We start from the raw sequence: 12642 nt of genomic DNA, 5'->3' as shown, positions 1-12642 counted from the left end.
TAACCATTCGCCGGGTCTCTACCAGCCGGCAGCCGGCTCCAGTCGCTCCAGCAGCCCGCCCGCGCAGTGGGCGGGCACCTTGGCGCGCTTGCGCACTTTGGGAAAAGCGGAGCTGGACCCCGCCCCGTACGGCTGCTTTGCTTCTCCGCTGTGCGTGCGAGGGACGTCGGGGGCGGTGCCGCAGCAGTTGCCCCTGGTAACGGGGAGGCAGGAGGAGGAGGAGGAGGAGGAGGAGGAGGAGGAGGGACTCGGCGGGAGGATGGTGAGTGTGGGGGCCCGGGCCCCTCTGGAGCTGGCCGGTCACCCCCCTCCAGTCCTCAGGGCCAGGGCGGGCCACTGCGCTTGAAGCCAAGGAGGGAATGGGACGGCGCTCAGCCTGCAGTCTGGGTTCTGGATTGGTTTCGGGGGGCAGCGGGGAATCCCGAAGGTGGGCCCTTGGAAGGAGACCTGGGCCTGGGGAGGAAGGCGGGGCTTGCAGCGGGTCCGAAGCTAGGGGAAGGGGCTGAAAGGTTGCGTGGCTATCCCGGTACAGAGCCGGGGCTCCATCATTACTAGGGACGGAGGCGAGGGCGGATCCGAATAACTGCGGAAAGCAGACTCCGCATGCAGGCTTAGATCTTCCTAGGGAATCGGCCTTCCGGTACCGCTGGAAAGTGGGTCCACCGGGGTCCGGCCAGAATCGGGGAGAAGGGTCAGCGCTACTGTCTTTGAGGTCGTCCTCGCGGTACCAGGGGAGATGGTAGCCTAGCTCTCCTCTTCCTCGAGAAGTGCGGGCCTCTGGGGGGAGGGGTGTAAATCCCAGGACACAAAGAGGTACCGCTTATAAGGGATGCCTGGTGGATTTTACGCCGTCTTGGTGTTTGCGTGGCAGCAACGAGTTATTTATTTGCTGAGAGTTCTGTAAAGTCTGGTTGTTGGTGATGACCGATTTTCCCTTCAACACTTAATCCATATTGATGGAGGCAAATTTGCTGCCCAGTCCTTAGTATTTCATTTCAAACCTGTTGCAACCTTTTACATATGACCACACCAGAACCAAAGATCTTAATCTCACCTTGGGATCTCCAAACTAAAAAGAATGGGAAATTAAAACTAGAGTGGCTATCAGTTGGCTTTTCTCTGTCAGACTTAAAGCTTTCCCAAGTTGTGAATTATGATGTGTGACAGATCTGACCGTTGACACGCTGTTCCTTGTTGATTTCTGTGCAGTTAGTTGGAGGGTATTGAAATGGAATTGAGTAGTTTTAGAGCAAGTCAAAGCAAAATTGACTTTGAAGCATTTAGAATAGGTTGGCTGGCTTACCAACTGCACAGAGCCAGGCACTCAAACTTAGTTACTTCCCTACCCCACGTCCATTAATTTATGAAGACTAGATGTCTGCAAGGAAAAAAAAAATGCATGCACTTTTGGTCAGATTATCCAATGAGTAAATTTTGATAGGAAAAAGAATTGATTTTACATTGTCAGATTGTTAAAGAACTAGAATTTGATCTGAAGTTGCCAATCACATTTCACACTTGCTACATTGCAGTTTTATTAACCTCAGGCTAAACAGATTTTTACGTTTTCTTTTTATTAATCATTTATACATGAGCTGTCCATTTAAAGGCTAAGTTTTTCTCAATAAATGAGTACAAACATAAATATTTACACAGAAAATAACTAGAATTGGAATAAAAAAGGCATGCCAAACCAACAGAGAATGAGATGTCATCATAAATGAGAAACGCATGAGCGTTGGCTAACTTTTCCCCAGTTTGTTTATCAACTAAGTGGACTGTTTTCATGATTGTTTAATTTATAATTACAGGCCACAATAAATTAACCACTGCTCATGTTTCCAGGTGCAAATTGACACTGTAGACAGCAAATTGACAGTGCTACAGCACTATTGTATACAACTGCTGTGTTCATTGATCAAGACAGATTTTTTCTTTTTCTTTTTCCCTAAAATGAACAATATGAAATTAGGGCAAATCATTCTGGATTCTTTATCTGGTTTCCCAAATACATTTTTTTATCTCCAAAAGTGTGAGCTATTCTTAGAACTGAAAGTGGAACATAGAATTTAAACCATCAGTGGTGTGATTAAGTGTGTCACGTCTGGTATCCCACCCATCCCTGGGATAACTGTACAACTGAAGGCTGAGTCCCAGGTTTTTGTTTCTGCTTTATAAACCTTCAGCTATGACTAATATGTTTTATTTCTTATTTAAAAACCCCAATGGGGCGCCTGGGTGGCTCAGATGGTTAAGCGTCTGCCTTCAGCTCAGGTCATGATCCCGGGGTCCTGGGATCGAGCCCCACATCAGGCTTCTGGCTCAGCGAGGAGCCTGCTTCTCCCTCTGCCTCTGCCTCTCTCCCTGCTCATGCTTTCTGTCTCTCTCTCTGTATCTCTGTGTCTCAAATGAATAAATAAAATCTTTAAAAATAAATAAATAAAAACCCCAATGTTTTCTCTGAACTTTTAGTCAGCTATTTTAGCCCTGCGTTTTGATATCAAGTCTTTGGTAAAATACTAAGATGACAGTAATGTTAGTGCATTAAGTAATCACTGCTATTTAACAGATGACCCCTTCACTCAAATTATTTATGGAGTACTTTCTACGTACATGAACCTAGTGGTACTTATCAAGCATGTTCAGCATTGGAAGACTTTTCCTAAAATTGTGTTTTCTGGTCAGAAAATGGTCAGTGAAAAGTTAAAAAACAAAACAACCAACACAACTACTGCTTCGAGTGTCTACTACGCACTATGCTTTACATACATTATCTCAATCTTCAGAGCATTTTTCTTAAGATATAAGTATTGTTCCCATTTTCTAGGTGCCCAGGGTTACACATGGAAGATAGGTGAACTCAAGTCTATGAAATTCCAAAGCCCATAATGTTCCTTTTTTTTTTAAGATTTTATTTATTTATTTGACAGAGAGAGAGAGAACAAGCAGGGGGAGTGGGAGAGGGAGAAGCAGACTCCCCACTGAGCTGGGAGCCTGATGCAGGGCTTGATCCCAGGACCCCAGGATCATGACCTGAGCTGAAGGGAGACGCTTAACTGACTGAGCCACCCAGGTGCCCTCTTTTTTTTTTTTCTTAAGTTTTTTTTTTTTTTAGTAATTTCTAGCCACAACGTGGGGCTTGAACTCACGACCCGGAGCTCAAGAGTCGCATGCTTTACCGACTGAGCTAGTCAGGCGCCCCCACCTCCATCCCCATCCCCAATGTTTTTATTAGGACTCTGGTAAGGTGGGAACCCACTCTTCCTGAGGAAATGCCCATATTTTGTTCCTCAGGAAACACTGTATTTATTTAATAGAGAGATGAGGAGAAAGAAGACAAGTTTAGGTGAGGTTCTCCCTATCAAAGCTATAGGAGTTCCTGGAAGTTAATAACGTCTCCCTGAGCGGCATAATTTTTTTGTTAAAGAGGTAAAGATACATTGAACTCAGTTCCATTTAAGCTAGTTATGGAGAGTGCATGTACTTGACAGTGGCTTATTAATTTTAATATTTAAATTTTAACTGCTCCTCACAGCCACATACACTTTCCGTCCACCATCACATTCCTCTCTCACCCTCTACCACCCTAGTTTCTCTGAATGACCTAGTTTGTATCATTTTAGGTCAGTGCACCATGCTTCTGCCAGTAGCTGAGTTTAAGCTGATTTTGAGGCAGATAAAATATCTGTAGTCAATAGCACATGTATTCATAATTTGCCTGTAGAAAGTTTGTTTAGATGTTTTATGACTGAGTCAGACCACTTCTGTCCACCAGGGTGCAGATAACTTATATGCACACATGCTGATAATAGACTTTATACAATGAACTAAAGTTCTGATTTCTTAAATTGCCTTTAATGTCAAAGGAGTACAAATCCTACATAGAAATCATGTCTGTTTTGCTGTTGTACTTGGGGCACACTGTGGATATTTAATGTGAATGAAGGAATGAATGGGTATTTTAACAAAAAATACACTTTAAAAATTCGTTTCCTTGTATTTATACTACAAAACTCAGCCCCATAATAAAATTAACTTCTAACGGCTATCTCCCTTCATTTGACATTTAAAATAAAGTATGGACACTTATGTTTAGAAACATAGACTTATTCTGCTCTCTTTCCTCCAGCCTCTTAAATCAGCTTACTTTGTACCTTTCAGGCAGAACTCTGATATCTATAAATATCCTCTTCCCTATTTAGCAAACCCTGATAATCCTGTGATCCCCTGTCCTCAGTAGTTGGGTTAATATGATGCTGTACTGTATTTGCATTTGTCTTCCCTAGACCATGCTTCAGATGCCATCTATCATTTTGATTGAAGAAAATAGTAACTGAACTTTCCATTTCTCTGTAATTTCACTTAAAGGTGAAGCATATGAAGTTATTTCCTGATAAGGAAAGTCACTCATTAGAAATGTAGAAGTATCATTTTTTGATACCTTTAAGTTAATAAAGTTTAGGTATAGTTAGAATGGTTTTCTCTTCTGTGCTTTGCTTCTCCCCTTTTAAGATGAATAGAAATTAATTTCTCTTCATTGTTCAATTTCAAATATAATAAGTGTGTAAAAAGTCTCGGCCTGCAGAAAGCAGTATTTTTATTTACAGATTTGTTTTAAAAGAGGAGATACATGAGGAAAAACCTAAAACATTCATTTTGAACCTTGAAAATATTTTATAGAAACATCTTTCATGGGCGCCTGGGCGGTTCAGTTGGTTAAGCGACTGCCTTCGGCTCAGGTCATGATCCTGGAGTCCCTGGATCGAGTCCCGCACCGGGCTCCCTGCTCAGCAGGGAGTCTGCTTCTTCCTCTGACCCTCCCCCCTCTCATGTGCTCTCTCTCATTCTCTCTCTCTCAAATAAATAAATAAAATCTTTAAAAAAAAAAAAAGAAACATCTTTCATGATTTCTACACTAGTAGATAATGCATGAGAATTTTACCTGTACTGTCGTTTCATGTACTGGTGTGATAAATTTCGGTTATTTTAGAATTTTATTGGAAGAGGTAATGAGGACATCTAATCAAGAACTCAGGATGAGTAGTACAATGTGTTTTCCCTGTTCTAGCCTTTTTCTATTACCAGTCCCCTGAGGATCTCAGAATTCTAATTTTAACTGTTCTGAAAGGTGGTATTATAAATGAGTGATTGCAATGTAGCTAATAGAAGCCAGGGAGACTTCTCATAAATATAGTTTAAAAAAGGAATGTTGTCAAAGTATTCAAGGCCAGATAAGACAAAAACAAAAGAAAAATGTCATGCCAAAAAAAAAAATTAAAATTAAAAAAAAGACCTACCTATCTTTTTGTTTGTTTGAAATCTGTTCAATCATTCTTCCTAAATCTTTTGGTATAGATTTGTCTTTCTGTCTTAAACTAAATCTTCCATCTTATTGCTGGAAAAAATTGAGGCACAGAGAGGTTAATGTAATCCTTAACAAGTCAGTGCAAATACAGAATACTAGAAGTAGTAAACAAAGAGCCTCTGAGGCAGAAAGGAATTCTTAATAATTATGCATATTTGCATATCATTGTCCAAAGACTCAGTTGTTGAGAATTATTTCACAGAATGGTTATTTGATCTTAGTGAACAGGCTGGTTTGAATTATTGCCTGGTGCAATAAGGATAAAAAAAATATAACCATTTTATATAATTCTAAGACTCAGCTTGAAGGAATTTCTCCTTGGGCTGGGAGATTAGATTATATGCCCTTTAAACTCTGGAATTCTTTGATTCTTGTTGTAACTCATGCCTCATTGGAACAAGACTGTCAGCTGCAGGACAGAACAAATAACTATCTTATACAGAGTTTCTTATGTCTGTAGCTAAAAGGCAATATGGTTTATTTCTAGCCATTAAAAAATAATAAAAACAAGAAACAATTATTATATTAAATTACTAGTAGAAAATACCCTGGCTAAATTGTGATTGTTTTTATTCTTCATGACTGACTGACAATGTTCTGACCTCTCTGTTGTATCCGATTCTTCATCTGAAAAACATAATTTATACTATGCACTTATCCTATATGGGTCTTGTGAAAATTAGATGGTGATAGAGTATTGGGTTTTTTTTTAGGTCATCAGAGTATTTTGAATGCTGAAGTCTTAAATGTAAACTGAAATAAAGTCTTAAACAATTTTATACAACTTTTTTTTTAGAGTGTGTGTGTGTGTGTGTGTGTGTGTAGCATGGTAAAATCTTGCACTTACTTGGGTGGATAATTGTATTTAATTCAACAACTATTATCTAATGTCTGTCCAATAAGTGCCAGGCATTGTGGGAGACCAAAGCTATAATTCTTACCTGCAATAAATTTCACTCTAGGAGAAAAATACAAAAATCAATTACCTATAGTTTGATATGATGTGTGCTCTACTCTAAGTGTATATGAAGGGCTTTAGGAACATGAATTGAGTAGTAGTTCACACTCCCAGAAGATTTGGGGTGACTGCTAAACTGGATTAATAGGAGGAACAGCAATAAGCCATGCTATTTATTGAGTTGCTGAATTTGCTGAAGTACTTCTGCCAAAACTTAGGAGGATGAAGCAAATGGAATAAATGACGTTGAGCTGGAAAATAATACTGTGAGCTCTCCACAACCAAGAACTTTTTTCAAGGAGGAGAAGATATTCTGATATCTACTAATATCAAAGTCAGTGCCCCAAAAGTAATCTCTCTTCTTCATGGTTGTTTAAGGGCTTGCTCTCAATTTTGCGCAAATTGAAAAGTGCACCAGACCAGGAGGTGAGAATTCTTCTCCTGGGCTTGGATAATGCTGGCAAGACCACTCTTCTGAAGCAGCTTGCATCTGAAGACATCAGCCACATTACACCTACACAGGTGAGCACTGCCCTGGCCCCAGGTGCTTGTGTGACATATGGAAAGTGATCATAGCAATATGGAAGGCAAAATGGGAAATACAGTTTTGTCCACCCTCAAAGTTTTGTTACTGAGAAAAGTCTATACAATTTAAAAACAATCTAAGATTTCAAAAACATATCGAGTGATTACATAGGTATGAGGTACTTAGAGTAGTCAAATTCATAAAGACAGAAAGTAGAATAGTGGTTACCAGGGGCTGGAGACAGAGGGGATTGGAGGGGTCATTGCTTAAAGGGCACGGAGAGTCAGTGTTGTAAGATGAAAAAGGTTCTGTGGATGGCTGGTGGTGATGGTTGCACAACAGTGTAAATGCACTTAGTACTCCTGAACTCTACACTTAAAAATGGTTAAAATGGTAAATTTTATGTTATGTATATTTTACCAATTGTTAAATAAATCATTTAAATAAGCATATATAGGGGCACCTGGGTGGCTCAGTCGGTTAAGCATCTGCCTTCGGCTCAGGTCATGATCCTGGACTCCCAGGATCCAGCCCCACATCAGGCTCCCTGCTGGGCGGGGAGCCTGCTTCTTCCTCTCCCTCTGCCCCTCCCCTGTGCTTGTGTGTGCTCGCTCTCAAATAAATAAATAAAATCTTTAAAAAGAAAATACAGAGAGAATATAAAAGAAAAAAACAGAGTACTGTGAGAAAAACTGTTAATATTTTAGTGTATATTTTTCAGACTTAATAAATACAAATATATCTATCACTTTTTTAATTTAAAAATCCCCTATATTTGGGGCGTGTGGGTGGCTCAGTCGTTGAGCGTCTGCCTTCGGCTCGGGTCATGATCCCGGGGTCCTGGGATCGAGCCCCGCGTCGGGCTCCCTGCTTGGCGGGAAGCCTGCTTCTCTCTCTACCATTCCCCTTGCTTGTGTTAGCTTCTCTCACTGTGTCTCTCTCTGTCAAATAAATAAATAAAATCTTTTAAAAAAAAATCCCCTATATTTTTTAATCCAGCCTCTTTCCTAAGGCTAAGCAAGCAAAACACAAAGGATCAGGCAACAGTGGTGCTGCCGGTGTGGAAGTTGAAAGACAAATCCTAAGTGGAACAACCCTCCTTCTTTAGACCTGCTTCCCTGTAGGAAATCCTGCGAAGGCTTGACCTTTGACCAACCCGTTGGGTTTCCTAACTAGAGGACAGCCCTGTTGGTCTTAGTCACTTTAAAATGTTTGAGCATTAGAGGTTTTAGCAAAAACAGTTTTTTAAGCATTTTCCACCACTGTACTGTGATATAAGTTTAGTGTCAGGTTTGAATGGCTGTGCTGGTCTGTGTACTTCACAGCTTGTGAGTCTTACTGATCTGCAACTTTTTGCAGAAAAGTCATTTCAATTGCTACCAAATAAGCAATTTTACAGCTTCTGAACAAATTTAATGTATAGCCTAAGGAGGAGCAAATTACAGTAGTCTAGCCTAGAAGGGCTAAAAACACATATTACTGTGTCGGGATTTCTGCCAGAAAAAGAAATCTAGGGTTTTTTTTCTTTTTAATTGAGTATTAGTGGTAGGCTGTATCTCTTAAGAGTACCAGTAAAATGAGGGCATCCAGCACTGTGAACATAGAAATGAATTCTTAAGTTATGGACTCAAAGTTCCAATTCTAACTTTTAGGCTTTATTTGATATGTTATAGGTGACTTTGTTATTATATGATGTCAAGTTTTCATATTTATTCTTTTTTTTTTTTTTAATTTATTTGAGGGGCGCCTGGGTGGCTCAGTCATTAAACGTCTGCCTTCAGCTCAGGTCATGATCCCAGGGTCCTGGGATTGAGCCCCGCATCAGGCTCCCTGCTCAGCGGGAAGCCTGCTTCTCCCTCTCCCACTCCCCCTGCTTGTGTTCCCTCTCTCACTGTGTCTCTTTCTGTCAGATAAATAAATAAAATCTTTAAAAAATAATAATAATTTATTTGAGAGAGAGAACAAGCATGTGTGCATGAGCGGAGGGGAGGGGCAGAGAGTGAGAATCTCAAACTCCCCAGTGAGCGCAGAGCCCAACAGGAGGCTGGATCTCATGACCCTGAGATCATGACCTGAGCCAGAATCAAGACTCCAACGCTTAACCAACTGAGCCACCCAGGCACCCCTTTTTCTTGTTATTTTTAAGTAGGCTCCACACTCAGTGTGAACCCAACATGGGGCTTAAACTCACAACCCTGAGATCAAGACCTGAGCTGAGATCAAGAGATGGGCGCTTAACCAACTGAGCCACCCAGGTGCCCCCATATTTATTCTTTAAAAACAAGCCTTCTGGGGCGCCTGGGTGGCTCAGTTGTTAAGCGTCTGCCTTCGGCTCAGGTCATGATCCCAGGGTCCTGGGATCAAGCCCCACATCGGGCTCCCTCCCTGCTTGGTGGGAAGCCTGCTTCTCCCTTTCCCACTCCCCTTGCTTGTGTTCTCTCTCTCGCTGTGTCTCTCTCTGTCACATAAATAAATAAAATCTTTAAAAAAAAAAACAAAAAACAAGCCTTCTGGGTGCCTGGCTCAGTCGGAAAAACATGCAACTCTTGATCTCAGGGTTGTGAGTTTGAGGCCCACATTAGGTGTAAAGATTACTTAAAAATAAAATCTTTTAAAAAATTTAGAAAAACAAGCTTTCGGGGCACCTGGGTTGCTCAGTCATTGAACGTCTGCCCTTGGCTCAGGTCGCGATCCCAGGATCCTGGGATTGAGCCCCGCATCAGGCTCCCTGCTCTGCAGGAAGCCTGCTTCTCCCTCTCCCACTACCCCTGCTTGTGTCCCTCTCTCACTGTGTCTCTCTCTGTCAAATAAATAAATAAAATCTTTAAAAAAAAGAAAAAAGAAAAACAAGCTTTCATTGTGTTTTTGTTTTATATTAGAAAAAATAGGGGGGCGCCTGGGTGGCTCAGTCGGTTAAGCATCTGCCTTCGGCTCAGGTCATGATCCCAGGGTCCTGGGATTGAGCCCTGCATCAGGCTCCCTGCTCAGTGGGGAAGCTCTTTCTCTCTCTCCCTCAACCTCTGTGTGTATGCCCTCTCTCTCTCTAGCTCTCACTGTCTCTCAAATAAATAAATAAAATCCTTAAAAAAATGTATCCTTTTTTTCTATGCATATATGATGGGTATATTTAAAGATCTTATTTTATTTTTTAAAGATTTTATTTTAGAGGGGCGCCTGGGTGGCTCAGTCGTTAAACGTCTGCCTTCGGCTCAGGTCATGATCCCAGGGTCCTGGGATCGAGCCCCACATCGGGCTCCCTGCTCCGCAGGGGGCCTGCTTCTCCCTCTCCCACTCCCCCTGCTTGTGTTCCCTCTCTCGCTGTGTCTCTCTCTGTCAAATAAATAAAAAATAAAAAATAAATCTTAAAAAAAAAAAGATTTTATTTTAGAGAGAGAGAGCATGAGCAGAGGGAGGAGCAGAGGGGGAGGGAGAGGGAGGGGAAAGAATCTCAAGCAAAGTCTGCACTGAGCATGGAGCCCCATGCAGGCTGGATTTCAAGACCCTGAGATCAGGACCCCAGCCAAAACCAAGAGTCGGATGCCCAACTGACTGAGCCACCCAGGCGCCCCTTAAAGACTTTATTTTTAATTAATCTCTATACCTGACATGGGGCTTTATTTTTAATTAATCTCTATACCTGACATGGGGCTCAAACTTACAACCCTTGCATGCTCTACTGAGTCAGCCAGATGCACCTATGATGGGTATATTTAAAATAAAAAATAGGGGCACCTGGGTGGTTCAGTCGGTTGGGCGTCTGCCTTCGGCTCAGGTCATGATCTCAGGCTCCTGGGATCGAGCCCCACATCGGGCTCCCTGCTCAGTGGGGAGAGTGCTCCTCCCTCTCCCTCGGTGCTCTCTCTCCCTCTTTCTCTCTTTCAAATAAATAAATAAAATCTTTAAAAAATTAAAATAAAAAATAAAAATGACGGGGCGCCTGGGTGGCTTAGTGGGTTAATCGTCTGCCTTCAGCTCAGGTCATGATCCCAGGGTCTGGGATCAAGCCCCACCTCTGGCTCCCTGTTCAGCGGGAAGCCTGCTTCCCCCTCTCCCACTCCCCCTGCTTAAGCGTCTCCAGTTCCTTCTCTCGCTTTGTCTCTCTCTGCTAAATAAATACATAAAATCTTTAAAAGAATAAAAATAAATAATACTTATGTAATACCCATTTCTAAATGTTTGCACCCATTATTTCCTTAGAATAATTTCTTAGATTTGTTGGTCCGATGACTTAATAGAATTTTTTTTCTTTCGATGACTTATAGAATTTTAAGGCAGTTGATACATATGGTCAAATTCCAGGAGTTACTCTTATTTATCTCCTGCTTCATTCCAGAAAGATTTGACATTACTGGCTTTGACATTGAATATCGTAGTTAAGTATAGAACTTTTAAGCACACAAAAGTGGTTTTGTCAATGAGTCCGAATGAAGCTGCCTTTTGCAATAAGCTTAAGCCACTTCCCTTTAGAGTTCTTAAACTTCTAATTTATTCAGTCGTTGGCATCTTACAGGAGCTGTAGTCAGCATCATCCCCAGGTATCCCCTATAGTGCGTTTATCCTCAGTGGCAATTGGGTGGCAGTGTTCCTGCACCATCACACTGTGCCTTGTTCTTCTGCAAGAGGCAAGTTGTATTGGCAGGCTGCCAGATGAGGCAAATGTTTATGGAGACGTCCCCAGGCCCACTTCACTCCAGTTCTCCTGGATGAAATGTCACTTCTGTGATAGCAAGCTGTTGATTGGATTTTTCAAGTCCTGATTTCACTATATCATTCTCAGAAAAAGATTTATTTTTTTAATTATTGCTCATGAAATGCCTTCTCTCCAAACCCCAGAGGTCGTGTTAATTTGTTTCTCTGCACACCAACTCCCAGCTCACAGTTCCACCTGCCCCTGATTTGCTCACCTTCCTCAAAGTTCCACCTTGAGTCACTGTCCTGAAAATGAATACTTTCTTTTCAAGTTCATCAGAAATGCTTATGAAAGAACAGTTTCCAATGCCTGCTTGTTTATTTTCATCACTTCCTATAACTGAGGGCCCCACTTCAGCGTTTGAACATGCTGTTCCAGCAGGTCATCCCTTCCTCACGGGGGCTAAGAGTCCAGTTACAAACCAGCTTCTCCCATAGTGTCGTGACTTCAGCTCCCTCCTTTTCCTGATTAACCCATATGAAGAAATTTCTTAAAGAATCCTGTCTTGCAGATTGTAGCTCTTGCCTCTTTTTAAACTTGGAATTTATTCTGTTCTATTGAGTCTTCAGATTTAGCTTCTGTTTTTTTGTTGGTTAAATGTAATATTCTGTTAAATGTTACCATCTTGAGGATCCATCAGGAGGTGTGGTCTGTGTTGATTATCAGAACTATTCTCATTCCAAGTTGTTCTCAGCAGTGGTGTGTGTGCGCACACGCACGCACGTGTGCACATGTGTACTTATTAGAGAAAGTGTCATGTTAGCCATGACATTAATATTGACTCCAAACCCGAATGAAGTAGCATGTAAAAACACATTTCTTTCTTCCCTATCATAGCAGACTGTTCTCAGTGTTACCAGTATCACGTTTGGCAGAGTACCCCATAATTAATAAATAACATAGCTGTTAAATATAACTTTGTCAGAATTATCTCAAAGCTTAATAAAGCTTGGTGTTTTTGCCTCTGTTTCAGGGATTTAACATCAAAAGTGTACAATCACAAGGTTTTAAACTGAATGTATGGGACATTGGTGGACAGAGAAAAATCAGACCATACTGGAGAAATTATTTTGAAAATACTGATATTCTCGTAAGTATTCCTT

At 41.4% G+C, this 12642-nt stretch overlaps 1 protein-coding gene across 1 annotated transcript in view; it reads left to right on the top strand.

The window, feature by feature from the left end:
- The first annotated feature begins 154 nt into the window (after window positions 1-154).
- ARL3 (ADP ribosylation factor like GTPase 3) overlaps window positions 155-12642 on the top strand; it is a 35568-nt gene continuing 23080 nt past the window's right edge. The window contains exons 1-3 of the mRNA XM_021699761.1: window positions 155-262; window positions 6702-6845; window positions 12513-12629. Of these exons, the coding sequence (XP_021555436.1) occupies window positions 260-262; window positions 6702-6845; window positions 12513-12629 (264 nt within the window). The 5' untranslated portion in view covers window positions 155-259. The remainder of the gene's footprint in view (window positions 263-6701; window positions 6846-12512; window positions 12630-12642) is intronic.

Source organism: Neomonachus schauinslandi, chromosome 6 (genome assembly GCF_002201575.2).
Source record: "Neomonachus schauinslandi chromosome 6, ASM220157v2, whole genome shotgun sequence".
Lineage (NCBI taxonomy): Eukaryota > Metazoa > Chordata > Mammalia > Carnivora > Phocidae > Neomonachus > Neomonachus schauinslandi.
This window is presented reverse-complemented; position numbering and strand designations above follow the sequence as displayed.